This window comes from Elephas maximus, chromosome 17 (genome assembly GCF_024166365.1).
Source record: "Elephas maximus indicus isolate mEleMax1 chromosome 17, mEleMax1 primary haplotype, whole genome shotgun sequence".
Taxonomy (NCBI): Eukaryota; Metazoa; Chordata; class Mammalia; order Proboscidea; family Elephantidae; genus Elephas; species Elephas maximus.
Genome location: NC_064835.1, coordinates 49274485 through 49301014, shown reverse-complemented (window position 1 = coordinate 49301014; position 26530 = coordinate 49274485). Strand labels below are relative to the sequence as shown.

General features: G+C 45.8%; 1 protein-coding gene and 1 long non-coding RNA gene across 9 annotated transcripts in view; one reads left to right on the top strand and one right to left on the bottom strand.

Annotated features, from left to right (window-relative positions):
- TCF7L1 (transcription factor 7 like 1) overlaps positions 1-20419 on the top strand; it is a 206059-nt gene extending 185640 nt beyond the window's left edge. For 2 of the 4 annotated variants that reach the window (XM_049857621.1, XM_049857618.1), the window contains 8 exons: positions 12955-13087; positions 14091-14193; positions 14485-14568; positions 15294-15437; positions 16224-16383; positions 16491-16598; positions 17371-17446; positions 18834-20419. In XM_049857621.1, the coding sequence (XP_049713578.1) occupies positions 12955-13087; positions 14091-14193; positions 14485-14568; positions 15294-15437; positions 16224-16383; positions 16491-16598; positions 17371-17446; positions 18834-19267 (1242 nt within the window). In that variant the 3' untranslated portion in view covers positions 19268-20419. Of the gene's footprint in view, positions 1-12954; positions 13088-14090; positions 14194-14484; positions 14569-15293; positions 15438-16223; positions 16599-17370; positions 17447-18833 lie in introns of all 4 variants that reach the window. The other 2 variants (XM_049857620.1, XM_049857619.1) reach the window with 1 other exon arrangement.
- LOC126061212 (uncharacterized) lies at positions 893-26526 on the bottom strand. Of its 5 annotated transcripts, none has more exons than XR_007513707.1 (3): positions 26086-26526; positions 23337-23597; positions 893-2809 (listed from the first exon to the last, which is right to left on the bottom strand). It is a non-coding gene; the product is annotated as an uncharacterized LOC126061212 (long non-coding RNA). The 5 variants fall into 5 exon arrangements; XR_007513710.1 differs by having other exon boundaries at positions 893-1242; XR_007513709.1 differs by lacking the exon at positions 893-2809 and adding an exon at positions 5016-10077.
- Positions 26527-26530: the final 4 nt, after the last annotated feature.

Sequence of the window (26530 nt, the reverse complement as noted above, 5' to 3'; positions counted from 1 at the left end):
TGTGTCACTTTCTCCCTCCCCTTTCCCTGAAGCTGATGGGGTCTAATAATGTTCCTCATAGGTATGAGCACAGTGAGGAAGAACTCAGGGGTCGGAGGTTTAATATGTAAACTGCTTCCACCTCAGCACAGCCGCACACATGGCCTGATGTCCTCACCTTAAGTGGTGTTTGTTACCGCGCACACCACATCCTTCTTCACATCTAGGACAGGGATTATAAACACCGGCCCCAACCAAAGGCTGCTTCAGGTCCTTCCCTGCTGTCATCTGAGTCCCTCTGCCTGTTTCAGACAGGCGAGGGTTTTCTCCTTTCTCCCCTGTTGGAGCTCATTCTCTATCCCCTCTTCTTCCCTGTAATCACGAGGCAGAAGTTAAAGAGGCTCTTCTGTACAGGATGTTATAGGAAAGAATTCATTAAAGCACATGCAGACAAAAACCCCACAGGATGCAGGCACAGAGCTAAGGCTCTTCTGCCAAGCCCTGTGGCAGCACCAGGCCACAAAGGAAAGTCTGGATGGTGGGGAGCCTGAGAGCCTAGAGCAGTGGGGTCAGAGCAGGTCTCCTGAACTCCTCCAGCCACGCAAAAGCTGCCAAGAGATGTCCCTGGAACGTGGCTTTGCATTCCCTTTAACTGGACTTTTCTTAAGAGCTGGGGGCAGCCCTTGCCTTGAGAGCCAGCCAGCTCACAAGCTAACAGTGCTTGCTACTTGTACAGTGAGCCTCAGAACCATAGAGGGTGCAGCTAGAAGGAAACCCAGCTGGCATGATCTGTCACCCATTTTACAGACTGGGAGACTGAGGGTGTCATTGTCACCACTCTACTAGGTATAAGGCATGGGGGATACAGTTTGTTTTTTAAAACTTTATTATAGAAAACTCCAAATATGTACAAAAGTGGAAAGAATTATTAAGGAACTCCTTTGTTCCCCTCATCCACGCCCCCACCCTCCCACCACAGGGGTGTTGTTTCAAAGCAAACTGCAGACATCGTTTTATCTGATTCATGACGTTTTAAGGCATCCTGATAGCCCTTGTTCATTAAAAGCTGAGTCCAGTTGAGGAGAAAAGTTACATATAGAAAGATAAATAATACTGCAGTAAGTCTGTGTGATTTCCGGAAATCGTGAGCCCTTGGTAGCTTATAAAATGATGTCCTGTAGAGTTGTCAGATGGTTGTCACAGGCATGTGCTGGGAGACAGGGCGAGGACCGATTTCATGGTTGTCTAGGAGAGGCAGAGCACCTGTGTAGGGAACAGCAAGCTGCAGGACCAGCCCAGGCTGCCCCTGAGAAATGCACATATCTTGAAGCAGGTTCTATGGCATGTCACGACGTCATGAGCCGCCCATCGAATGGAGCATACATATCCCAGACTGCACCCAGGGATAGACAGGCCAGTGTGGTGGCTCTGGCGCCCAGGACTCCCATTTGGGATTGCCACATGTGAAGTACAGGTGCCCTCTAGTGGTGCCAGTCAGTTAAGGCAGAGAACCTGCAATCCCACAGCCACCCAGCAGGAACCTGGCTTGTCCCCTGTCCCAGCACAGCCATCTCATTAACTGTCTCAAATCCCTGTTCTTTTTGGTCTGTGCCTGCCTCCCATCCATCCTGGGCCATCTCTTTTCCCCACACCAGCTATCTCTGCGTATTGTCTAAAGCCTCCATCTACTTGTAGAGGACGTGATTTCTTTCTAAGTCCCTGTGGTGAAAATGGTTAACGCAGTAACAAGCTCGGCCGCTAACCAAAAAGTTGGAGGTTTGAGTCCATCCAGAGGAGCCACAGAAGAAAGGCCTGGCAAGCTACTTCTGAACCTATGGAGGGCAGTTCTACTCTGACACATATGGGGTCACCATGAGTCAGAGTTGACTCGACAGCAGCTGGTGACTGGATTTCCCTACACAACTAACAAAAGTATCCTAAATTTCCTACCCTGTCGGTTACACAGAACAATCCATTTTTGAAAAATAAAAAACTTGGGCCTAACCTTCTTCCTCCTGTGAGTATTATCCTATTTCCTTTCTAATGTTTACCATCCAGATTCTCAATCAAGGGCTGTGTCATTGATTCTCCAGTCTATTGCAGCCTGGCTCGGTTCTCCAGTTTCCATCTAATAACTAAGTCCAGTTATTGTCTTCCTACTTTTTCTCAACATAGGTGACACCTGACAGTATTTACTGCTTTCTGCTTCCTGGCATTCCCTTTTCATTGTCTTGTGATGCTGTATTAATATATTTCTCCTCAGTTATTTGTCCTCTCTGAACTTCCATATTCTTCCTAGATTCTTTTCCTGAAATAAATCAGCTACTCATCCTTACTTCTTACCCCTGTGGAAGTGACGTGAAATCCCTAAACTGTCCACAAGGTTCTATTCCCACGGCTCTGACTGCCGAGCAAACATCCAACCTGTGCAAACGTGTGTTCTGCAGATAATAGTTAGCGTTGTGATGGAGCAGGGCCTTCTTTGTCTGAGGGCAGAGAAGCATCAACTGTTGATACATTCCATTGTAGATAGCAAAATGGATAATTTTGCAGTAAATTGTATATCACTGTGCTCTGTATTCTAATGTACAAAAAGCAGAAACTGGCATCAAATGCTCAGGGAACATTTATGGGAGAAAGCTTTAAAATTAACTTGGAATTCTAAAACTTGGGAGAAGACCACCATTTTAGTCACAGAGAATCTCATTTCAGCTTCTGAGATACGAGGGAACCGGAGAGGAGGGTGTGGGTGCGATGCTATAGCATTCAGGTGGTTTGAATCCCAGCTCCAGGCGAATTACCTCCTCTCTCTTTGCATCAGTTTCCTTGTCTGTAAAATGGAGAATAGTAGAGGGAGGGACCTTAGAGAGTTGTGAGAAAATGAAGCACTGCGTACAATGAGCTTAAAATAGTGCCTCACACCAAGTAAGCCCTCAATGACTGTTAGCTTACCACCACCTCCAACCCCGCCCCTCACTACTACTGGAAGATTAGAGACTGAGAGAACAATTAGAATACTGTTTGATTAGCAAAGCTATGAGATGATGTGGGCCTGAATTAGTTGCCAGAACAAATGGACAATTGCGAAGCTAATAGAGATAATGAGCCTATAGAATTTAGCATCTAATCCCCCAAGGCTATGACTTAATTGGTCTGGGGTGGGGTTGGTATGGAAGCTTTTTTTTTTTTTTTTAAGATTCTAAGATGCAGCCAGAGTTGGGAATCACTGCCTTATCGGGGTATCTGTATCAGAGCCAAGGGAAAGGAAGAGCCAAACACGATCCCCCACCCCCATTTCCCATTTACAAGGTGCTGGTTTTCTCGATGGAAACCCTGGTGGCATAGTGGTTGAGCTATGGCTGCTAACCAAAAGGTCAGCAGTTCAAATCCACCAGGTGCTCCTTGGAATCTCTATGGGGCAGTTCTACTCTGTCCTATAGGGTTGCTGTGAGTCGGAATCAATTCGATGGCAGTGGATTTTTTGGTTGGTTGGTTGCTTTTCTTTATAGGCTACAGGTGTGAGTAGGACTTGAAGGTTTTCAGGAAGTGCTCATGGAGGTTTTGGGTGCTGGCTTTTTTAAAAACACTTGCAATTATGACATTTATTTTAGAATCATGAGTAAAACGTTTTAAGAATGAGGTTTGCCCTGGGAGAAGGGCAAGCGAAGGAAACAGCCTGACATTTGCTATCTCCCATCAATTCGGCGTGTGTAAACCACCGTAACCAGGCAAGGGTAGGAGGTAGAGTTAGGTATGACGGTTGTTGTTGCTAGGTGCTATAGACTTGATTTGACTCAAAGTGACTCTGTGTGACAAAGCAGAACTGCCCCATAAAGTTTTCTTAGCTGTAATGTTTCTAGAAGCAGATCGCCAGGTCTTTCTCCTGCAGAGACCGCCATCCTGTAGGTTGACAGCTGAGCACTTCACGGTTTGTGCCACCAGGGCTCCTTAGGTATGATTACTACTCAGGTTTGACACCTTCAAAACAAGTTCTAAAACTAATCCACCGTAACATTTTATAGTTAACTGTTCGCAGTATCAGATTTGTGATCTCACTGGTTATAGACTATTACCTGGCCTCACCATGGGCCCATGGACCCGGCCCCACCTTCCCCTCCACCGACCTCTTCCCTGTAGCCCTACCCTCCACTACACCCAGCCACAAGACACAAATACATGTACTTGCAGAATATAACCACTACAAAGATAGAAATACCATATATTTTGTTCTTTTTTTTTTTTTTTTTTCTTTCACAACCCAGCACCTGTCGTGTGTCTGGCACAGAGTAGGAGCTCAAAGAGCTTTTGATCCAATCCGTCTTATTCAGGACTTTTTTTTTTTTTTTTAATATTTTTGAAGCCATAAATAATACATGCACTGTGTAGAAAATGCGAAAAGGCACAGAAAAAGACTTATAATCCCACAACCTACAAATATATAATGCTGCGTAGTGTTTCTTTTCCGTGTGTGTGTAGACCTGTAATTTGCTTTCTATGTGGCATGAAAATGCTCCCTGTCCAGGGAGATACCTAATAAATGCAACTGAGTCACCGAAAGGTCGGCGGTTCAAATCCACCAGGTGCTCCTTGGAAACTCTATGGGGCAGTTCTCCTCTGTCCTATAGGGTCGCTATGAGTTGGAATCAACGGTAACCGGTATGGTTTGTTGTGGTTTGGTTTTTTTTTGTTTTTTGAGTCACAGGGAGGTGCTTCCAAAGGCCTGGGAGTAGAATAATTCATATCACTTGGAAATGGTTGCAGTCTCCCAAAAGTTTAGGTTGGCTGTATCCGGTTTTTATAGGGTGGTCATATTTTTAGGTGATAGTTATAAATTTCAGTTGTTAAGCTGCATATCCAGAACCCAGGGTTGGGGGGGCATAGAAAATAAGGGAAAATGTAAAGAACAAATCTAGATGAAGATGGTACAGAGGCAGAAACACCTACCAGCTGTTCACTCTGCCACTGTCTTCCTGGGTGCCTTTTTTTTCCTCCCCCCAATTCCCGTACCCCCATCCCCAGCCCATGGTACCCACTAATCTGCTTTCTGTCTCTGCATTCATCTATTCTAGATACTGCATATAAATGGGATCCTACAATATTTGTCCTTTGGTATCTGGATTATTTCATTCAGTGTAATGTTTTCAGGGTTTATCTGTGTTGTAGCCTGTATCAGGCCTTCATTTCTCTTTATGGCAGAATCATATTCCACTGTATGGATATACAGGTAGGCATCACTTAACATCCAGATACATTCTGTGAAATAGAACGTTATGTGATTTGGACGCTGTGTGAACACCTCTGTCCAAGGGGCGCAGGGCTCAGTCAGGCATATGCATTGAGGTCCCAATGACTTGTAAGGGAATCTGGGCCTTGGAGCACTTTCTTTTGGGCTTCCTGGACTGGCTAGAACATCCATGCACAGGAGAAGAGGCTACACAGCTTTGCTGGGACCTCTCCCAGATCTTGCCTGATGTATCTCTTTGCCTGTGTCCTTTCTGGTTATAATAAATGGGTACACTGTAAGTGGAGGCATCTCTGTGAGTTCTTTGGGGCATTGTAGCAAATTATTGAACCCACATTTGCCAAACACTAGAAGGACAGTCCTAATTCATGGAGACCCAACTCTTGGTGGGTAGGGTTAGAGAGACAAAGTGCCATGTGGGTGGGTTGTGTCAGAATGAAGTGGGAAAGTAGGGATATGAGTTATCTTTACATTTTGGAAATAAGCCTCATGTCAACTGTTATTAACACAAGTGCTTTGTAGGGATAGCCTTTGAAGCTATCAAGCTTTCACCCACTAGTTTCAGCAGGCATCGATGACCTTCTGCTCCGTCATTCCTTCTGTTGGTTTCTGTTACTGAAGTTTAGCTTCTCTGAAATTCTTACTCATCCCCCTGCTTCCCACTCATTAATTTCAATGTAGAGCAGAATTGACAATGTGTGGTAAGTCAAATCTGTGCCACTGATAACACTGGTGAAAAAGATGATAGATTCAGAGAAGAGAAACCAAGATACTAATCTACCAATGGTGTTCCTGAAGAATAGACCAAAGCAAATGAAAAAGACTGTAAGAAAGTTAAAATGAGCTTTACAAACAAAAACGTGAATTTACAGATGAAAAGAGCTCCCTTGAAATAATTAAATGAAAATTGACATTCACCTAAACACATCTTGGCAATCATTTGAATTGCAAGGGTTTTTTAAAAATTCCCAACAGGCATATTCATGCAGAGGAAAAAAGGGCTAGTGCGAAAGGAATACAAATCAAGGTAACCTCAAGATTCTCTTTTGCAATCCTTAATGCTAGCAAATGAGGGAAAAGTCAGAGTTTTGGTAAGAAATGTTTATCCCAGGAATTTTATGTCCAGTCCAACTTGCAAAGACTTCAAAACTGCCACTTTGGGGGAAAGGCCCGGAGGCACATTCCAGTTCCCTCAGAATTTTTTCTGTCCTGTTGCCCTGAAAGATCTCCTTCAGGGCAGAGACTTGTATCTTTAGGTCTCTCAAGGCCTCCAGCACACTCCCTGCCACAGGCTAGGGCCTCGGCAGCCTCTGGCTCTAAGAGGGTGCAGCCATAGGATGTTCCCTGGAGATACACAAGTGACTTAAACCAAAAAAAAAAAACCCATTGACGTCGAGTCGATTCCAACTCATAGTGACCCTATAAGACAGGGTAGAAGTGCCCCACAGAGTTTCCAAGGAGCTCCTGGTGGAGTTGACCTCCTGGTTAACAGCCATAGCACTTAACCACTACTCCACCAGGGTTTCCACAGGTGACATAGGGAAGGGGAAAAGGAAAAAAAAAAAAAAGACCACTGTCTAAAATTTACATGTTCCATTAATCTTTACTGTACGGAATGTAAGGACTACGGAGGCAAACCCGGACCTCCCGTGGTGGGGGTGGTAGGGGATGAATAGCTGCGGCTTCACTCACCTGCTGGCTTCCAGAACATTGCAGCTTAACGGCACTGCACCTGAGCTCAGCTATGTGTATTTACAGGTCTCTTGGTTTTAACTAAAATACCCTTAAGGAGATGTACAAGTAGCTTGGAAAGAGTCCTGCAAGAAACATTAGCTGAAAATACTACTATTGAGCAAAAAAAAAATACCAGAACTGGCACTTTTTATTGATTGGGGTCTATGATCAAAGAAGTATAGAGACTCAGGTCTCGCAGATCACCTGTCCCAGACAACAGAATCAGAATAACATTGATTGTTGCAGCTGGAGACAAAGCCCTTGGAGGCCTCTTTCCAGCCCCTCGTCTTGCAGCTCAACAGTCCCTGCCCTGAGGGGATAGTGCCTCTGTGACCACTTCACAGCTCCTGCCCTCCCCTGGAGGATGGGCTGATAATTTAAGAGCAATGCCAATTTCCTTTTCCCCCAAGCCCTGCTTTTAGGCGGAATCTCTTGAAAGTCTGCCCCCTGCCCCAGAGAAGGTTGCCTCCATCTGTAAATAGATAGTTGAAGAAGGGTGAAACAGGTTTCTTAAAAATGACAGCAGTCCAGTAAGACTCTGAATATTTTTCCTGAGCAGTCTGTTGGCAGGTCTGTGAATGATGGTAAATATTAGGCTTATCTGTGCCTGAGCCACAAACCCCATCCTTCTGCTCTCTGAAATCCAGAAGAAAAGAGGATCGTGAGTGAACAGGAGAATGGAGACTTTGTGAGGACCTTGGACTTGAGGTGTCTGCTGGGACTGTTGAGGAGCTGTGTTGGAGTAGACTTTAAGCTTGAAAGCAAGTTCTGAATAGTGAGAGAATGGACACATTGCTTCTTCAGAGGCCAGGAATTTAAAGAGCTCTGGCCTTGACTAGCTCTAGGAACAGACGAAGAAACACCTGGGCTGGAGGAAAGGTGTGTTGGAGCAATGAGACAGAAGGAACGAGGTCCGAGATGCTCTTCTTTGGATAAATCTGGACTTGGCTACCTTGCTGTGTACCGTGCCTTGGCTTGTGCGTGCTGTGTGTACTAGGGTTGTCCACTGAGAGACAGAGAGTGAGTTCCTATAGGGGTTGTCTACTGAGAGATGGAGAGTGAGTCCCTACATGGGTTGTCCACTGAGAGACAGAGAGTGTGTCCCTACATGGGTTGTCCACTGAGACGGACAGTGAGCCCCTACATGGGTCATCCACTGAGAGACAGAGTGAGTCCCTACAGGGGTTGACCACTGAGAGACAGACATTGAGCGCCTATAGGGTTGCCCACTGAGAGACGGACAGTGAGCCCCTATGTGGGTTGTCCACTGAGAGACAGAGAGTGCGTCCCTACATGGGTTGTCCACTGAGACGGACAGTGAGCCCCTACATGGGTTGTCCACTGAGACGGACAGTGAGCCCGTATGTGGGTTGTCCACTGAGAGACAGAGAGTGCGTCCCTACATGGGTTGTCCACTGAGACGGACAGTGAGTCCCTACATGGGTTGTTCACTGAGACAGACGGTGAGCCCCTACAGGGGTTGTCCACTGAGAGATGAACAGTGAGTCCCTGCATCCCTGACCTTGGCCTGAGTGTGTGCTGCCTGGATGCCCTGAGCACAGCTACCGCCAAAGACAGCCTTCCCTCCATTGGTCCCAAGAGAAAACAATTCTTGCTTATGAACCCAGCGGCTTCTTCTCAGACTGACTGAGGAAAAGTTTGCCTTCCTCTCTCCTTTTGTAAACCCTCTGCAATCGCCTCCCAGTCTATTTTCTAGACAGTGATACTACCCAATGGGGACAGAAGTAACTCACAGAGCATTTAAGTGAGTACATTAACGCTCATTTCCCTGCTTTGTACTTAACTCTACCCCCATTCAGTGCTGTTTGCCAGCTTCTGATGAGGCCACACTCAGCACGTGGGAAGTCAGGATTTCATAATACCATTAGCTGTTTTAACATGGATGACTAGAAGTTATACAGGCAAATGTACAGGCACTCCCTGGATTACAGAGGAGTTCCGTAACTAAGTCTGTCTTTAAGTCAAATTTGTATGTAAGTCAGAACAATTAGGTACATTTCATATCTAATGTCAGTTAGATGTTTGTCTTAGTATATAGTGTACTTTTCTATACATAAAAAACATTAAAGGAACACGTTCAGATACACCAAAACATCTTTAACATAATAATGTTAGTAGTTGTTAGGTACCCCGGAGTCGGTTCCAACTCACAGTGACCCTACGTACAGCTGAACGAAACACTGCCCGGTCCTGTACCATCCTCACAATCGTTGCTATATTTGACCCCATTGTTGCAGCCACTGTGTCAGTCCATCTCATTGAAGGTCTTCCTCTTATTCACTGACCCTCTTCTTTACCAAGCATGATATCCTTCTCCAGGGACAGGTCCTTCCTGATAACATGTCCAAAGTATGTGAGAGGAAGTTTCACCATCCTTGCTTCGAAGCAGAAATCTGGTTGTACTTCTTCCAAGACAGATTTGTTCATTCTTCTGGCAGTCCATGGTATATTTAATATTTTTCGCCAACACCATAATTCAAACACATCAATTCTTCGGTCTTTCTTATTCATTGTCCATCTTTCACATGCATATGAGGCAACTGAAAATACCATGGCTTGGGTCAGGTGTACCCTTAGTCCTTAAGGTAATATCTTTGCTTTTTAATACTTTAAAGAGGTCTTTTGCAGTAGATTTGCCCAATGCCATACGTCACTTGATTTCTTGACTTCTGCTTCCATGTATTATTAAAATATAATAATGATAATGTTTTGATGTGCATCACAAAGTAGCAACTATTTGTTATCACAAACCATTGTATGTACTTCAAATTTTTAATATAATTGGCTTTATGGGGGTTGTCTCATTAAGTTGGACATTCCTAATGCAGGGACTGCCTGTAAATAAACAGGTGCACAGGAATTCAGAATGAAAGGAGATATACCAAACGGACAATAGCTACTGAGTTCAGATGGTGTGATTATGTTTTCTAAATCCTTTATAATATAGTCACATTTAAAATTTGTGTTATATTTTTAAGTAGTAGAATGATAATTAAAAATTGGAAAATAAACAGAAAGGGAGGCAATAAAAACAGGGTTGCCCGTGTTTCCACCATTCAGACGTACCCACGGTTCACATTTTGGTGTGCTTCTATTTAGTCCTTAAAAAAAAAAAAAAGTTTTAGAATTGCAGTTATTTCTTTTACCATTTACTATCACTGTAGTACTAATTCTATTACTTTTATAATACTAAAAATCACCCTTTAGACAAAGTTGTTTCCAGGAAACACCAATGCATCATTTAAATGCATTGGGGTTTCCCAGAAACCTGATCGTAAGTAAAATTTTTATACTTTTATTTGTGTGATATGTGCATGGAGACATCTTCAAAAACAGGTAAGTGAACACACGAAAATAATTTGAGAATTCGTTACATGCTGTCAAATGAACCAACCAAGAGAGGTGACAGGAAGCTGTCCTTGGCAAAGCACATTTCCACCAGCAGGGCCCAGCCAGCAGCTGGCGCCACCTGGTGGTTGTGATATGAACAGTCTGAATCCTCTGCCTCATATCTGTGGATCTGGGATTAGGATCCTGGGTTTGAGGCCTCTTCCCTCTGAGTCCAAAAAATACCGGGCCGTTGCCATCGAGTCGATTCCGGCTCATAGTGACCCTACAGAACAAAGTAGAACTGCCCTATAGGGTTTCCAAGGCTGTAAATCTTTACAGAAGCCAACAGCTGTATCTATCTCTTGCGGAGAAGCTGGGTTTGAACCGCAGACCTTTTGGTTAGCAGCCAAGCACTTAACCACTGCACCACTGGGGCCCCTTCCTCTCTGCAAAGGCTCCTGAAAGTGGAACAAGACTGCTGTCAGCACACGGATATCAAGGAAATGTATAGATGCGGGTTTGCATCATGAGCACCAAATAGGCACCATACGGAAGGGCAGAAGGGTTCACGGAATCGATGAAATGAAAAATTCAAGTGGGAAGACATCAGTTTGGAGTTCAAGCCTCAGAGTTGCCTCCAAATAATTTCTTCTCCCTGAGTAACTCATTTTCCTTACTATATTTAAAGAAAAAAAAAAGTCTGTCCTTTCGGTCTTTGAGAGGCAGGCAATATAAAACACTCTGGGTTTATCAGAACCATATGAATTCCAGTTGACATTTCTTAGCTCTGTGTCCTGGGCTAAGTCACTTAGTCTTTCCGAGCCTTAGTCTCTTAATCTGTAAAGTGAGGGTTATCATAGCTTCTTTGCTAGGTTAAAGGGTAGACATTTTGCCAGCCCTGTGCTTGTAGTGTTGCTGTTGTTGTGTGATGTTGAGTCGATTCCGACTCATAGTGACCCTATAGGACAGAGTAAAACTGCCCCATAGGGTTTCCAAGGAGCGCCTGGTGGATTCAAACTGCTGGCCTTTTGGCTAACAGCTGAGCTCTTAACTACTGCACCACCAGGGCTTTGCTTGTAGTGTAGGTGCTCAATAAATTGTAGTTATTCTTAAAAAAAAAATATCCTTATTGTTGCTCGGATTAGGTTAAAACAATTAAAAAATTAATAGTTTACCAATTCTAAGCTGCAGTTTTTCCCCATTTTAACAACCCTGAATCAGGATATGTCAACGGCATGCCAGTCTTACTTTCTTAGTAGTAATATAAGACAGCCCAAAAAAATCGAGTACAACTACCCCATAGGGTTTCCAAGGAGCACCTGGTGGTTTCAAACAACTGACCTTTTGGTTAGCAGCTGTAGCTCTTAACCACTATGCCACCAGGGTGCCCCTTAATTCCAGTGGTGTTTTAAATCAAATGAAATGGGTAGTTAGGTCAGCAAAGTATTTGAAGTGTTATGGGGAGAAGTGTTTGAAGTCTTCTTGGGTTGTGCCTGTGTATGAATAATAGCTGACATAAGGCTAACTTCCAATATGTGGAAGATAACTCATATCCCCACTTTCTCACTTTATCATCCTGACACCAGCTACCATGTGGCACTTTTTTCTCTAACCACCCAGAGTCGCGGCTCCACAGGTTAGAACGATGTCCTTCCAGCCCCTGCCAAATAGGCAAATGCCAACTTCTCTGCTGGTTCTCACTGCCCCTGGTGGGTTCAGTAACTCACTAGAATGACTCAGAACTTGTGAAAACTATTACCTATACTTATGGTTACCCATTTATCATAACCTGAAAAAATACAAGCATAAAATCGCATCAGACAAGGTCTGGGGGACCTCCATTGTCCCCAGGGACTTGCTGCTCCCTCTCCTGTCCGTGGCCCATGGATATTCTTGACAATCGAAGAGACCCAAAGAGAGTGCTCTAAGGTCCAGGGTCTCCTTGCCTTTGGAACCCCAGTGAATACGCATGACTGTCAGTTCTACTCCGTCCTACAGGGTCGCTATGAGTCGGAATCGACTTGAGGGCACTGGGTTTTGGGTATTAGCCCCACTCCCCTTCCTGAAGTTAGCCAGCCAGGTGAGGGGCCTATGTGGCCCCTATTTGTCTGGCTGATTTGGAGAACAAAGGCATCATGATCGTTCAGGTTATTTTCATAAGCCAGCTTCAAGCAAAGTCCTTTGTCCCTCAATCTGTGACATCTGGTCAGGTTAACTGATTATGTGTGGTCTGATGGTGACAATTTCCCCACTGTTCTGTCCCCAGTCTCTTTCACTGTAGACTTGAACTTGAGAGCTGCTACTTCCATGAAATGTACTTGGGAAGTGTTGGGTCTCTTAACATTCACTGAGATTACGCAGAGCACAGTTTCTCATTCAGCAGCCTTTGGAGTCAGCTCCACAGAGTCTACGTGAAGTGAATGACCAGGGGCTGTCCTGGAGAGACTATGTTGGAGGATAAGTGTAATCTCTTCCCCCATTCTGGTGGTCCCTTCTGTGCCGTTTGGACTGCTGCCCTTCTCTTATAGGGCTGTTAAGAGGACTGAAGGGGATGTTGCATGGAAAATGCCTGGCACCTATTAGACCCAGTTGGTGACGGCTGGTTTTACTGTCCATCTCCTTGGCAACTGTTTCTCTCTGTCTTTCAGTCTAATAAAGTTCCTGTTGTACAGCACCCACATCACATGCACCCGCTGACGCCCCTCATCACCTACAGCAATGACCACTTCTCCCCTGGCTCCCCTCCCACACACCTCTCCCCAGAGATTGATCCAAAGACAGGTAAGTTGTCTGGCACGCAGGCTGGACCAGACTGGGTGGGCAGGCTTTCCTTCCTGGGTAATGGTAACAGCTTATGAACTTGCCCAATAACTGGCCTCTTCAGTTTCTCCATCTACCTTTCCTGTACCCTCCACATCACCGAGTCGTTGTGAAGATTAAAGGAAATCAGATGAGTATGCAAGGAGAGCCCCTGACACATGGGGCCTGGCTCCTCAGTAATGAGCATTTGATGTTGGTCTGTCACTTCGTTGGCTTTGGAATCTCTTAACACTTCAGTAGCAGACTGGATGGAGCTGGAGGAAAAAATCTCTTCTAGCTTCTTCTTGACTGAACTTAACACAGGGGCAGGCTCTGTCTCCCAGACCAAGAACTTTGCCCTAAACTGAGTATTTTCAAACAGTGTAGTCAGACTTATAAGTATGCCTATAAAGTGGTAAGGCTGACTAGCTTTTATTTTTTACTTCGCACACCAGACCTACCCATCCGGGGAGCCATGGTTTTCACAGAGTTCCCACAATGTAGCTATGGCTCAAAACATCTTGGGAGCCTTTCTTTGGAGAAATAAAGGTTACTACAAATTACAGATAAGAAAGGACAGCTGTGGAACAGAACTCCAAAGCTTATTTCTCCATGAATGAGACAGGTTTTCTGGAGAGTTACCTAACAGAGGACTCTGGGGGAGGCCCTGGGTCTCTGTTAGCCCAGGACATCTGGTCCCTCTCTCAGATGAACCTAACTCCTGTATAACAGGCAGCTGGGAGTCACTCCTACCCCCAGAGATGGAATCCTTACAGAGAAGATGCATTGTCCCACCTCACTCTGAACATGTTCTTGACTGACTGGCCAGAGGCACCAGGGAAGTGACAGGCAGCAAGGATAATGAAAGAATAGGGCCTTCCAAGCTCCAGACCATCTGGGGGCAGGGGGACGTCCACTTTGATGTTACTTCAAGGTGTTAAGCTAGGGCCAGGAAACAGTCTGACGCCTCTCTCTTTGGAACCAGGAATCCCCCGGCCCCCTCACCCATCTGAGCTGTCACCGTATTATCCACTGTCACCCGGAGCTGTCGGACAAATCCCACATCCCCTCGGCTGGCTCGTCCCACAGTAAGGAAACTCACAGCCTTTTTTACCCCCATCTCTTCCTTATGCTTAGCTCTGCATTCTGCATCTCCAGCCACCCGAGGCCCATAGGGAGACCCAGCTCTTGGTGCCGAGCCTTTTCAGAGGCAAAGCCCAGCCCTTAGACCTTCCTGCTCAGGCCCCTTCTCCCACTCTTACTGCTACTTCCAGACCCTTATTTCTTATCCTTTCTCCCAAATCCCCTCATTCTCCGTCCTGAACTCTCCCGTTTTAACTAAAATGCTGACCGGATTTCCTCGCTCCTGGCCCTTCCAGACAAGGACAGCCCATGTACTCCCTGCCTCCTGGCAGCTTCCGGCACTCTTATCCTGCCCTGGCCATGAATGCTTCGATGTCCAGGTGAGTCCAGGGCTGGGGCTAAGAGCACCAAGTGGCCATACAGGGGACACCTGTTCCCTAGTGACTTCACCATCTCAGACTATCAAATGGTCTTTTTCTTGTCGTTAATGAGGAGGCAGGGGCTCACTTTCCTCCCCACCCTCTTTGATGAGGGGCCTTCTCTTGCCCGTGCCCTGTCCCCAGACTGGGATGGAGACTACAGACAGCTGTTTGTTTTCCCATCTCTAAGAGCTTCAAAGCCCTAGCATTCCATCTTCCTGCCATGGCCCCCCGACAGGTTGGGCTTCGTGTCACAGAAAACATTTTGAGTCCATCACACCAAAGCCAGAGAACTGGGAGAAGATTTTTTTTTTTCCTTAAATGATGTCAGAAGAGGCTTTGAAATGGTGTTTCTGTCCTGGGCATGATGACCGCACCTCCAGTGATAAAAATAATACACTGCACAGCATATGCCCAATTGCCCACTGTGTGGTACCCTGCTCTGGCCCTTTATACCTTCTCATGTGTTCTTCATTCTGCCTGCTTCCGGCACCAGATATCATCATTCTGCATGTGTGTGGGGAAGGGCAGAGTTATTAGGCATTTCCCCCGTCTGGTTCTATAGAGGAAGATGAATGGCCTTACAGGTCTCTGCCCTAAAGGCATAGAGCCATCCCTGTCCCTGCTAGGTAACAGGCATTCAGCCTGAATCCCTCTGTTGTCATTTCTTTCCTCCTTGTACGCAGCCTGGTTTCCAGTCGGTTCTCCCCTCACATGGTGGCTCCGGCCCATCCTGGTCTGCCCACCTCAGGGATCCCCCACCCCGCCATTGTCTCCCCCATCGTCAAGCAGGAGCCAACGCCCCCCAGCCTGAGCCCAGCGGTGAGCGTGTAAGTGGCAGGCAGCCTGGACTGGGGGTGCGAGGGTGCGATTTTGAACTGGCAGTTGGGGTAGGGATGGTGTGGCCAGTCTCCAAGCAGCAGACGCCATTTTTCTCATTTGGCGAGCAGCCCGGCAGCCTCCCTCAGTCACGTCTCCCCCTTTTGACTTGTTCCCTTTGACTTTCTGTGTTCCCATCCTTCCAGAGACCTCATGCATCTTTTCTCGCATTAGGAAAAGTTTTAGGATCAGGTTTTAGAGGCTGAAAGAGAACCTGAGAAAACTTTTGGCCTCCATCCCCCTGTGATACGCGCCAAATGGGCAGCCCAGGAACGAGAGCCTTTTCTCCAGGCCACGTGGCTGTCTGAAGGCAGAGCTGAGATCAGCACCCAGGCCCGTGCCATAAGCGTGACAGGGAAGCCTGAGACAGTACTTCTTGGCCAGGGAGACCCTCTTGTTCCTGCCAAGTGCCCCACCCCATTCCTGTCACCTGAAGCCAGTGTGTGCCTGCACAAGGAAGAATTATCTCCACTCTAACCACCCCCCTCTGTTCCTCTGTCAGGAAATTACTGGGGGGATTTTCAAAGACTATGCCTTTGAGAGATTTCAGAGGTTGGCAACCACTTGTGGAAGGTGCTCAGGTGCAGCAAGCTGCCGTGGCAACTCGAGTTAGCATCAAGGCAGCTCGGCTCCCTACCCGGAGATGGTTGGGCTGTCCCCGCAACGAGAGGCCAGGGTCAGTGAGGTAGGTCAATGACAGCTGAGCCAGGCTAACCTGCAGCCATGTGACTTCCCAGGAAATCACCAGTGACGGTGAAAAAGGAGGAAGAAAAGAAGCCCCATGTGAAGAAGCCTCTGAACGCCTTCATGTTGTATATGAAGGAGATGCGGGCCAAGGTGGTAGCTGAGTGCACTCTGAAGGAAAGTGCAGCCATTAACCAAATCCTGGGAAGAAAGGTAAGACCTGCCCTTGTCCTCCAACCCGTGGAAGGAGCCTGGGCCGCAAGGGGTGAGGATCTCCCGGATTCCTGGTTTCAAGTCGTCTCTGACCCTCTCTCTCTTAGTGGCACAACCTGTCTCGAGAAGAACAGGCCAAGTACTATGAGCTGGCCCGGAAGGAACGGCAGCTTCACTCCCAGCTCTATCCAACCTGGTCGGCCCGGGACAACTATGTGAGTGCCTACTCTAAGCAGGGGACACTCAGACCCCAAAAGCAGCATCTGTAAGAGGAAGCCAGGAATAGGAAGTTAATTACCTTTATAGAGGACTCTCAGACCAGAGAGGTTTCCCTTTCTGTAGGAATTAGAACGGTATTTCAATTCTCAGGAGGCCAACACGGAAATGGTTTTGGTATCCCAAGGATAGACTTAAATTTTTGCCTTTCCCATCTGAACTGGCCTGTCTTTGATTCCATAATACAGGGTGCAATGTGAGCCATGGGCTCGCTCTGGTGGTAAGTATCTCTAGCCAAGGGTTCCTACCCTGGGGCTCAAAGTATTAGCCTCGGGGACATATAAACTAGACAGATTTTTGTGTGTATGTTCTCATCTCCTTCTTTCTGTTAAGAGGGTTCCTAACTGCATCAGATTTTGACAGAGACTTAGGACCCCTCAAAAAAAGATCCAAACCATTGTTCTAGGGACACAGATGGAAAAAAAGTCCAAAGAGCAGTGAAAGGACAAGGCCTTTCAAGAGGGCCTTGGCACCTGTGTTGGATGGGAAGACTCCACTGTATGGGAAAGAGGGGCAGGCAGACCCAGGAGGCTCGCGCTGCCTCCTCCCAGGGCTCCTGGAGAGAGCTGATCTGAATTGGCTTCCTGTCACCATCCCCTTCACAAAGGGAGGGCTTCACACACTGTGGGCACCATCCTGTCTCCCCTTCCTATCCAGCAGCCCCCGAGAAGGCCGTCCCTAGTTACCTCTTCCTGTGGCCATATTTTTCAGGGTAAGAAAAAGAAGAGGAAGAGAGAAAAGCAGCTGTCACAGACGCAGTCACAGCAACAAGCCCAAGAGGCAGAGGGTGAGTCTCAAGGAAGGCACTGCTTCCTTTACTTCTTTGCGGCTGTCACAGCGACACCCGCCTGTGTTTTATGTCTGAGTCTCTGATGGATACCATTCCACAGTAGTTGCTGTTTTCAGGGCCTCTCCCTCACAGCATCCTCACGTATACTCAGGTAGGTGTTACATTAGCCCTTTTTAGAAAGGCCCAATTAGAGGCTCCGAGATGGTAAGGAATTTTCCCAGTCACTCTTGTTGCTAAGTGGTGGAGGTAGGATTTGATCCAGGACTTTCTCACTTCAAAGCCTGGACACTTCTCATTGGAGTTGCATCTTAAATGAGGGTTAAGTTCTAAAATGAATGCATAAGATAAAAATCAAAAGTTGTTGACATTATCCTTGATACTCCCTTAGGAAGGCACATTAGACCAACACTCCACCCATCAGTGAGTCTGGCAGCATCCATTTTTCCTCCAGTGTTTCTGTGCCTGAACACCAAGAAATCATTTGTTTGAGTTTAGGGGCCACTTTGTACTATACCTTTTTACACCAGAATCACTTAGCACAGAGAGACATTTACACTCAGGTACATGCTGTGGAACCGCAGCCATCTAAAGAAGACCTGACTCACACCTCCCATCTCAGGCCATTCGCACCAGTACACAATGCAGTGAGTGGAAGGGCCTATCGAACTGTTTGCAGCATCTGAAGTGCTTTTTCCCTTCTTTTCATCTGCATATGAATGCATATAAGTGAAATATGTGTATGGACCCACTGTGTACCGTGCTGCACAGCAGGTGCTACACTATCACTGATTGTGCCATAAGCCACAGATTTTAAAGGATCCCAACAGTGATGACTTAGGAAAGGAAGAAGATATGACAAACTCAGCTATTTTTCCTCCAGTCAGATACTAAGTAGGTTTTTGTCAGTTTTGGCATTGCCCCTTCTCTATGGTGCTAGTGTTCTGTAAATGCAGTTTCCTAGTCTTGAAAGCCTTAGAAGCAATTGTGGATTCTTACTTCCCTCCCCATAAGCATTCCTAGATTGCCAGAATACAGATGTATAGCCAGGTCTGTTCTGTTGTTTGTAAGCTATTTTATTCAAAGGGTATGCCTTACGCCTCTGTCATCTGTTGCTGCATAATAAACCTTCCCAAGACTTAGTGGCTCAAAACCACCACCACCATATATTCTCTCAGGACTCTGGGTAGACTGGGCTCTGCTGGGCAGTTCTTCTGCTCCACATTGTGTCAGCAGGGGCAGCAATCATCTAGAGGCTCATCTGGGCCAGAACATCCAAGATGGCTCACTCACACAGCTGGTACTTGGTCCTTAGCCAGGGCTGTTCTTCAGCACCTGCCTCTCCAAGCTTTGAGCTGCTCACTCTTCCTTGTATTTTTTCTCCTAGGTGCTCTGGCCTCTAAGAGCAAGAAGCCATGTGTTCAGTACCTGCCCCCTGAGAAGCCCTGTGACAGCCCTGCCTCCTCCCACGGTAGCATGCTGGACTCCCCCGCTACCCCCTCTGCCGCCTTGGCCTCACCAGCTGCCCCTGCTGCAACCCACTCGGAGCAAGCTCAGCCCCTCTCCCTCACCACCAAGCCAGAGACCCGAGCCCAGCTGGCTCTCCACTCGGCTGCCTTCCTGTCAGCCAAGGCTGCAGGCACCTCCTCTAGCCAGATGGGCAGCCAGCCTCCCCTGCTGTCCCGGCCCCTCCCTCTTGGGTCCATGCCCACAGCTCTGCTGACTTCTCCCCCTTCCTTCCCAGCCACACTCCATGCCCACCAGGCCCTCCCAGTGCTACAGGCCCAGCCTCTTTCCTTGGTCACCAAGTCTGCCCACTAGGCTGCCCCCTGACCTATTCAGGTCGTCAAGTGACTCATCGAGTAATAATGATTCAGAAGAAAAAAAAAGGTAACTTTATTGGTCAATATTTGACCACTCTGGACTGTTCTGTGAAGTGACTGGTAACAACAGCACTTTGCATTTTGTAGATGTAACCAGTAGCTGATCTTAAAGCTTTTTTAAAAAACAAAACAAAACAAAAAAAAATCTTTAAAAGAACTGAAAAGTAGTGTGTTATGCTTCCCATACGTTCTGTGGAGCAGCTCTGGTGGTACAGCAGTTAAAGCACTTGGCTGCAACCAAAAGGTCAGTGGTTGGAACCCACCAGCCACTCCCCAGGAGAAAGATGTGGCAGTCTGCTTCTGTAAAGATTTACAGCCTTGGAACCCTGCAGGGCAGTTCTACTCTGTCCTATAGGGTTGCTAATGAGTTGCAAACGGCAGACAGCGGCATGCACTGTGGTGGATGGACCTGGGCAGAAGACACCGTTCTCTCTACCTCCTTCATTTCTTGCCCTTCTCCCTCTTGTCATCACCCCCACCTGCCCCAATGCCCCCCACTCAGTCTGCATGTGTGCCGTTGCTGTGATGTCTAACCTGGTACCTCTTCACTCATCTAGATCCCATTCCTAGTTGTTTCCTATTACTTATCCCCAGTTTTTATCCTCAGCACCATGGGTTCTGCCCCTTTCTCCTTTGTTCTCTGCCCAGTGTAAGGCTCTTACCACGTGAGAATACATCATTGCCTGATTCGCTTCTACCAGCATCCTGTTTCCCTCAGTGGGAGCTAACCCCCCAGCCTCCAACTTTTGGTGGGGAAAGAGGTCTTCTGAAATGGTTCTCCCCAACATTTAAAGGGACTCAAGGTGCCTGCCATTCCCTCAGTGAAGAGGTCTGTGTTCCACACCTTTACCAGTCAAGATCCCCTGCTCACACTCCCAGGGTGGCAGAGAGGACCTGGCTGTAAGGTCTGGCTCCTGTCACCTGGGCCAGTGCTAGCACAATCTGCCAAAGTTCTAAAGACCCTCTTCCCCTCCCTCGTCACCTCACATGCTTCTTCTGTTATTTTTTTTGTTTGTTTTTATGATTTTTTTTTTTGGAGCAATTTAAACTCCCAGTTGTTTATTTTCACAAAAGAAAATAAAATTGCAGTTGCAAGACCTTTCCTGAGTATTTCTTTGGTTCTTTTGTTGAATCAGGCCACCTGCTTCATGCCAAGCCCTATGCTAGGTTTTTGCAGGCACGCAAAGAGGATTAGCACTTACTGGAGGGGGATCGGAAACATGCCTGACACAAAATCCAGTTTGGCTTCCAGTCTTAAAAGTATGTGGACTAGTCAAATACTGATGACCAAATGTGGAGGAGTCTTTTTTTTTAAACACTTGATTGAAATTATTTTGCCACCGGGAAGATATTCTGGTTATGTTTCTGACACACATTTGTCTGCTTATAATGGCAAAGATCCAAGGGGCATTGTGGGTGTTACATTAACTTTATCCAAAGAATTTGGTCTTTGTCCTCAGTTTATGACAATCTTTAAAAACAAACCTTGTAATTTAAGTGTCTTCAGTAAGACTCCAGACCACACCTAAGTAACCAGTTTATGCTGGTGTGGGGATAAGGTGACTCTGGGGTGGGGGCTGGCCAGGCCAGAAAGAACCACTGTGCAATACCTCATGATCACCTTGTGATATGGAATGACCTCAGGGAGAGAAGCTGGAGTTCGTTATGTAATGAGACCCCCAATAAAAGGTCTGGACACGGAAGCATCGTGGACTTCCTGGTAGAAGGACATCAACGTCCGTGGGAGGACAGCACACCCTTTGGGATATGGAAGCCTCGTGTTGGGAACCCTTCCAGACCTCAACCTCTGCGCCTCTTCATTTGTATCCTCTTTTGCTATAATAAACCTGTAAGTACACCACATTCCGGGAGTTCTAAGAGTCATTCTCATGAACTGAACCTGAAGGAGCAGTGGAAGCCTGCAGGTCAAAAGTGAGGGAGGCCAGGAATCCCTGAGCTTACAGCCAGTATCCTAATGGCGTAGAGGGAACTCAAGAATTTGTAGTCAGGTCAGAAGTAATGGAGGCCAGGGGACCACCCAGGCTTGCAGCTCACATCCTGAAGGGGTAGTGTGAAAACCCTGAATTTCTAGCCAGCAGGTCAGAAGTGAGGGTGCTTTGTGGACTCCCAATCTTGCTGCTGGCATCTGGAGTCTTGGGCCTACTTGGCCCTACTGTGTCCTTTTAATTTGTGAGACCTGCCCTAGCTCTGGAGGCTAGCCGAGAGAAAGACGTGCTGCCTGGGCAGCTGGTGTCAGAGCTGAACAGAGAAGTGAAAAACGGGTATTTGATACTGTGTTTGATCGATCGAAGAGTTATCCACACAAGCATCCTTTGCCTGTTTTATATGGTATCTAGCATTGTAATGAAATTGTTTTAGTAACAGCTTTAATGGCAATATTCACAAAATTCATTCCTTTTTATTAAAATATTCCAAATAATATTCTAGTGTATGGCCATACCACATTTTGCTTATCTGTCAGTTGATGGACACTTGCACCGTTTCCACCTTTTGGCTATTAATGAATAATGCCGCTATTGATATTCAGGTACAAGTTTCTGTGTGGGCATGTTTTCATTTCTTTGGGGTAACCTAGAGTGCAACTGCTGAGTGATTTGGTAACTCTGTTCAGAGGAACTGCCAGACTGTTTTCCAAAGTAGTGACACCACTTTACATTTCCCCCAGCAGTGTATGAGTATTCCAATTTCTCCACTGCCTCACTACTACCTGTCTTTTTAAATAGAGCTACCCTAGTGTCTGTGAAGTGATATCTCACTGTGGCTGTGATTTGGCATTTACCTGACAGCTAACAATATTGAGCATCTTTTCATGTATTTGTCCATTTATATATCTTCTTCGGAGAAATGGCTTTTCAGATCCTTTGTCCATGTTTTGATGGGTTGCCTTTTTGCTACCCAGTTGCAAAGCTTTTTTTTAATACAGCCTAGATATATCTCTTATCAGATACGTCGTTGTTAGGTGCCATTGAGTCAGTTCCAGCTCACAGTGACCCTATGTACAACAGAATGAAATACTGCCCGGTCCTGTGCCATCCTCACAATTGTTACGCCTGAACTCGTTACAACCACTGTGTCATCAGATACATGATGTGCAAAAATTCTCTCCCATTCTGTGTGCTCTCTTCACTTCTTTGATGGTGTCCTTTGAAGCATAACTGCCCTACCAGAACCTCCGGTACAATGTTGACTAGAAGTGGTGATTGGACACCCTTGTCATACTCCTGACCTTAGGGGGAAAATATCCAGTCTTTTGCCATTAAGTGTGATGTTAGCTGTGGATTTTTCATACTTGCCCTTTAAGAGGTTGAGGAAGTTCCCTTCTATTCCTAGTCTGCTGAGTGTTTTTATTATAAAGGGGTGCAGGGAAATTTTAAGATTAATGTTACCTCCTATCATGCCCTTAAACCAAAACTGGTGTGAGTTAGGACTTAATACTAAAATCTGCCTTCCACTCATCCCAAGGAGGAGCACTGCCTGGAGAAAAACTATGCAACTCAAATAGGTGCCACAAAAGAATCGTGGTGCCTGAAATCAACCTTCAGGGCTACTCACCAATTCCTACCCTCGTCCTTTGTCAGCTCCCTCTCCTAATCCCCTCGACAACTCTTCTAACTCTCTACCATTTTCAAGTCCTCAACTTAATCCCTACCTCCTCATTCATGGAAGACTGCCTTCCCTCTTAAAATATCAAGAAAGTTAAGTCCAGCAAAAATGCTGTATTTCTATTTCTCACATTGCAACCTAAATATCTACACAATCCCTACCCATTCTGTCTTCCCACAGGTCTCAAGGTCAACCCTTGTTCAAGGTCAACTCCACTGACTTTTATACCCCAGCCCTTCATCTCTTGGTACCTTGTCCCGTCAGTCATCTGATGATCACACTTCCTCTTAATGCAACTTTCCCCTCCGTCAACAAGTAAACCCAATCCTTTCCCATATTAAAGTTTCACATTGAAACTTCCAGAGAAAATAGTTTCTGCTTACCTTGCCATTCACTGCTTATCCCACTGCAACCAGGTTTTGATGTTACCAGTCTACTGGAATTCCTAATTCTGAGTCCTTCTCTTACTCTATGCTGTGTGTGATACCGTTGATTTCATTTCCCTTCTAGAAAACACACAGTTCTGTGACAATTGGGAGTCCTCGAATGATGCCGATAGAAGAAACAGTAGAAAACAAGTAGACGGTAGTGCCCCAGAAGACAAATGACAAGACTAGTTGTAGCACTAAATGCTACAAAGAGGCCTGCAAAATAGGAATTGTACGTAAGATTTTGTAATGTGCTTAACTTCAGTTAGCAATCTTATCCTATGCAAATATGTGCCTGTTAAAAAAGGGAGAACCACAAAAATAGTCACAATAATAGCTAGCTCTGGATTATGAAATACTTTTCTTACTTTGGCCTATCCTATTTTCTAATTTTTCTATAATGAACATATTAATTATAATAATAATAACTAGCAATTTTGGAGGCTTAACACTGTTAAATCCTATACATGAATTATCTAATTCTCAAATTTTTATCCCCATTTCATAACAAAGCTGATATCTAAAACAACTAAGTAAACTGCTCAAAGTCATGTAAATTATTTGTTCATTAAAGATTAAAGAATACAGTTGGACTATTTTTCTCCTGTCAAACTGGCAAGTTAAGAATATTCAATGCTATCAAGGACTAGGTGATAGAGTGACCCTGGACAGGTTAATTTTTTCTGAGTGTCGTCTCATCTTAAAATGCACCAAACCAGAACGTGACACTAGATTAAAAAAGTAGCTGTTAACCAAAAGGTCAGCAGTTTGAACCCAATAGCCACTCTGTGGGAGAAAAGATCTGGCAATCTGCTCCCATAAAGATTACAGCAGTTCTACTCTGTCATATGGGGTTGCTACAAGTCAAAATCAACCCAACAGCACATAACAACAACAGAAGTTTCAGAATAACCCAAATGTCTAATATTAATGGAACTGCCATAAAAATTATGATAAACTCATAAATTCCTTTTTTAATGAAATCATTAATAGTGTTTTTTGAACAATGTGTAAGTTCTAAGGAAAACTCTTCTATCTTTGAACTCCATGCCCACATTTCCAACAACTTCCTTCCAACTTGACTGTCTCACAGGCATCTTAAACAATCAGAAGAAAAATCAATTTTTATACCCCACCTCCCTCCAACTTGGCCTTCCTTTAGTGTTCCCTACTTCAGAGAAACAGCACCTCCACGCCTTACTCCCTCACTGCATGCCCTCATCTCCAAGGCTTGTCAGTATTACCTCCCAGATTTATCCAGAATCCAACCACTTCTCCCCATCCTCACTGTCCCCACACTAGTCCTACCTGGACTACCGTAATAGTCTCCTCATTAACTTCCAAGGCAACTCCTCCCTCCCCACTCTCCAAATAGTTCTCCAGACTTCAGCCAGAGTAACCTACAAAAATCCCAACTCTGATTACATCTTTCTCCCACTTTAAACCTCTTCAGTGGCTTCTTCTTACTTACTGTCAGATATAATACAAAACTCTGGGCATGGCCCACAAACTGCATAATTAGGACTCCCTTGCTCTCCTGCCTGGTACTTGTGGATACCATGTCAGATTTAATAATTTGCCACCCCCTGCCCCTCTCATTAAGGAGTCTTGGTGGCACGGTGGTTTAGTGCTTGGCTGCTAACCAAAGGTCAGTGGTTCAAACTCACCAGCTGTTCCACAGGAGAAAGCTGTGGCAGTCTGCATCCATAAAGACTGGTGGATTGGAACTGCCAACGTTCTGGTTACCAGCCAAGCTCTTAACCACTGTCAGGCTGTAATCCTTTCTGGTAGGAGTGATTGCCGCTTATATTTCAATCTGAGTTAACTGGACATATTTTCTGTTAATTCAGTTGTATTTTTGTGCTCCACATGTTTTTGTAATCTGGACAACTCTCAGATCATTTACTTCTTCATCTGGTTTTTCTCCAGCCTCAACCCCTGCCATTCTCCTCACTCCCCCTTGCCTCCAGGCCTCTGCACTTGCTGTACACTCAGCCAGCAAAGGTCTCCTCCTCCTCTCTTCAGCCCCACCTAGGAAATACCTACATCCTTGGTCTTCTGCTCAAAAGTCCCTTCCCAGGGACGGATTACCCAATAAACCAGGTATGCACAGGCTCACTTGTGCTTACTTACTAGTCTGGAGTACACAATTTCACCTTTTTTTCACCACATCTTTGATACCCTTGTGAAACTGTGCACAATAGATAGTAAAAGCCTAACATTTTCTGCATCACTATCTACAAACCACAACTGTTCATAGTTTTCCATCAGCATTTAATGAATACACATAACAGTAACTGTAACTGTTGGGATGCAAAACCATTTACCCAGTGATCCCAATTTGGGAAGAAAATGAATATGCATAAAGAAGAAGGCAGAAAATGCACTCATTAAGAAGACGTGGGAAACAAATGCATCTGTATTTGCTTTTAAAAAAAAAATGAGGTTGGAAACACAGTAAGCCAATATAACTGGTAACTTGTGTAGGGAGCAAGGGCTTTCAAACGTATTTTTTTTTTTTTAAATCCCGTGATTTTTCAACCACGGGAATGTATTCCCTAACCAAAAATATTAAATATTTGCAAAACAAAATACACTAAAACTTCAACGATGAGAATATGGTGTTGTTTTCTACTTCCATACTTTAAATCCTCTGCAGTGAATATAAATAACTTCTATGATCAGAAAAAAAAAAAAATCGTACTTTTTAGGGGAGATCTTTGGCCACGTCGGAGCTTTCCGTGGAGTCGCAAGGGCGGTGGGCAGGGAAGCGAAGGCTGGCGCGACGACGGTCCGGATGGGTTTGTTTCCAGACAGGAGCGCCTCGGGCACAGCAGGGAAAGAACCAGGAGAAGCGGAGACTGAAAGGGCGAACCGAGGCGGAAAGAACAGGCGGCCGGCGCCAGCGAACTCGCTCCGGGACGTTTCGCCAGCAGGGGAGCACCCGCTTGGCCTGTATGTGTCTCAGAACTACGAAGAAGAAAAAAGAGAATGACGGTCTGTTGAGGTTGCTTTTGTGGAAAAATAAACAGGAGAGGTGGACAGACTTCCCACCGGAAGACTCTAAAGCGCCCGGCTGAGCGAAAGCACTACGTCCTGAAAGAAGCACCGGAAGGACTCGGCGGCCGGGCAGCCCTTGGGTAAGCCCC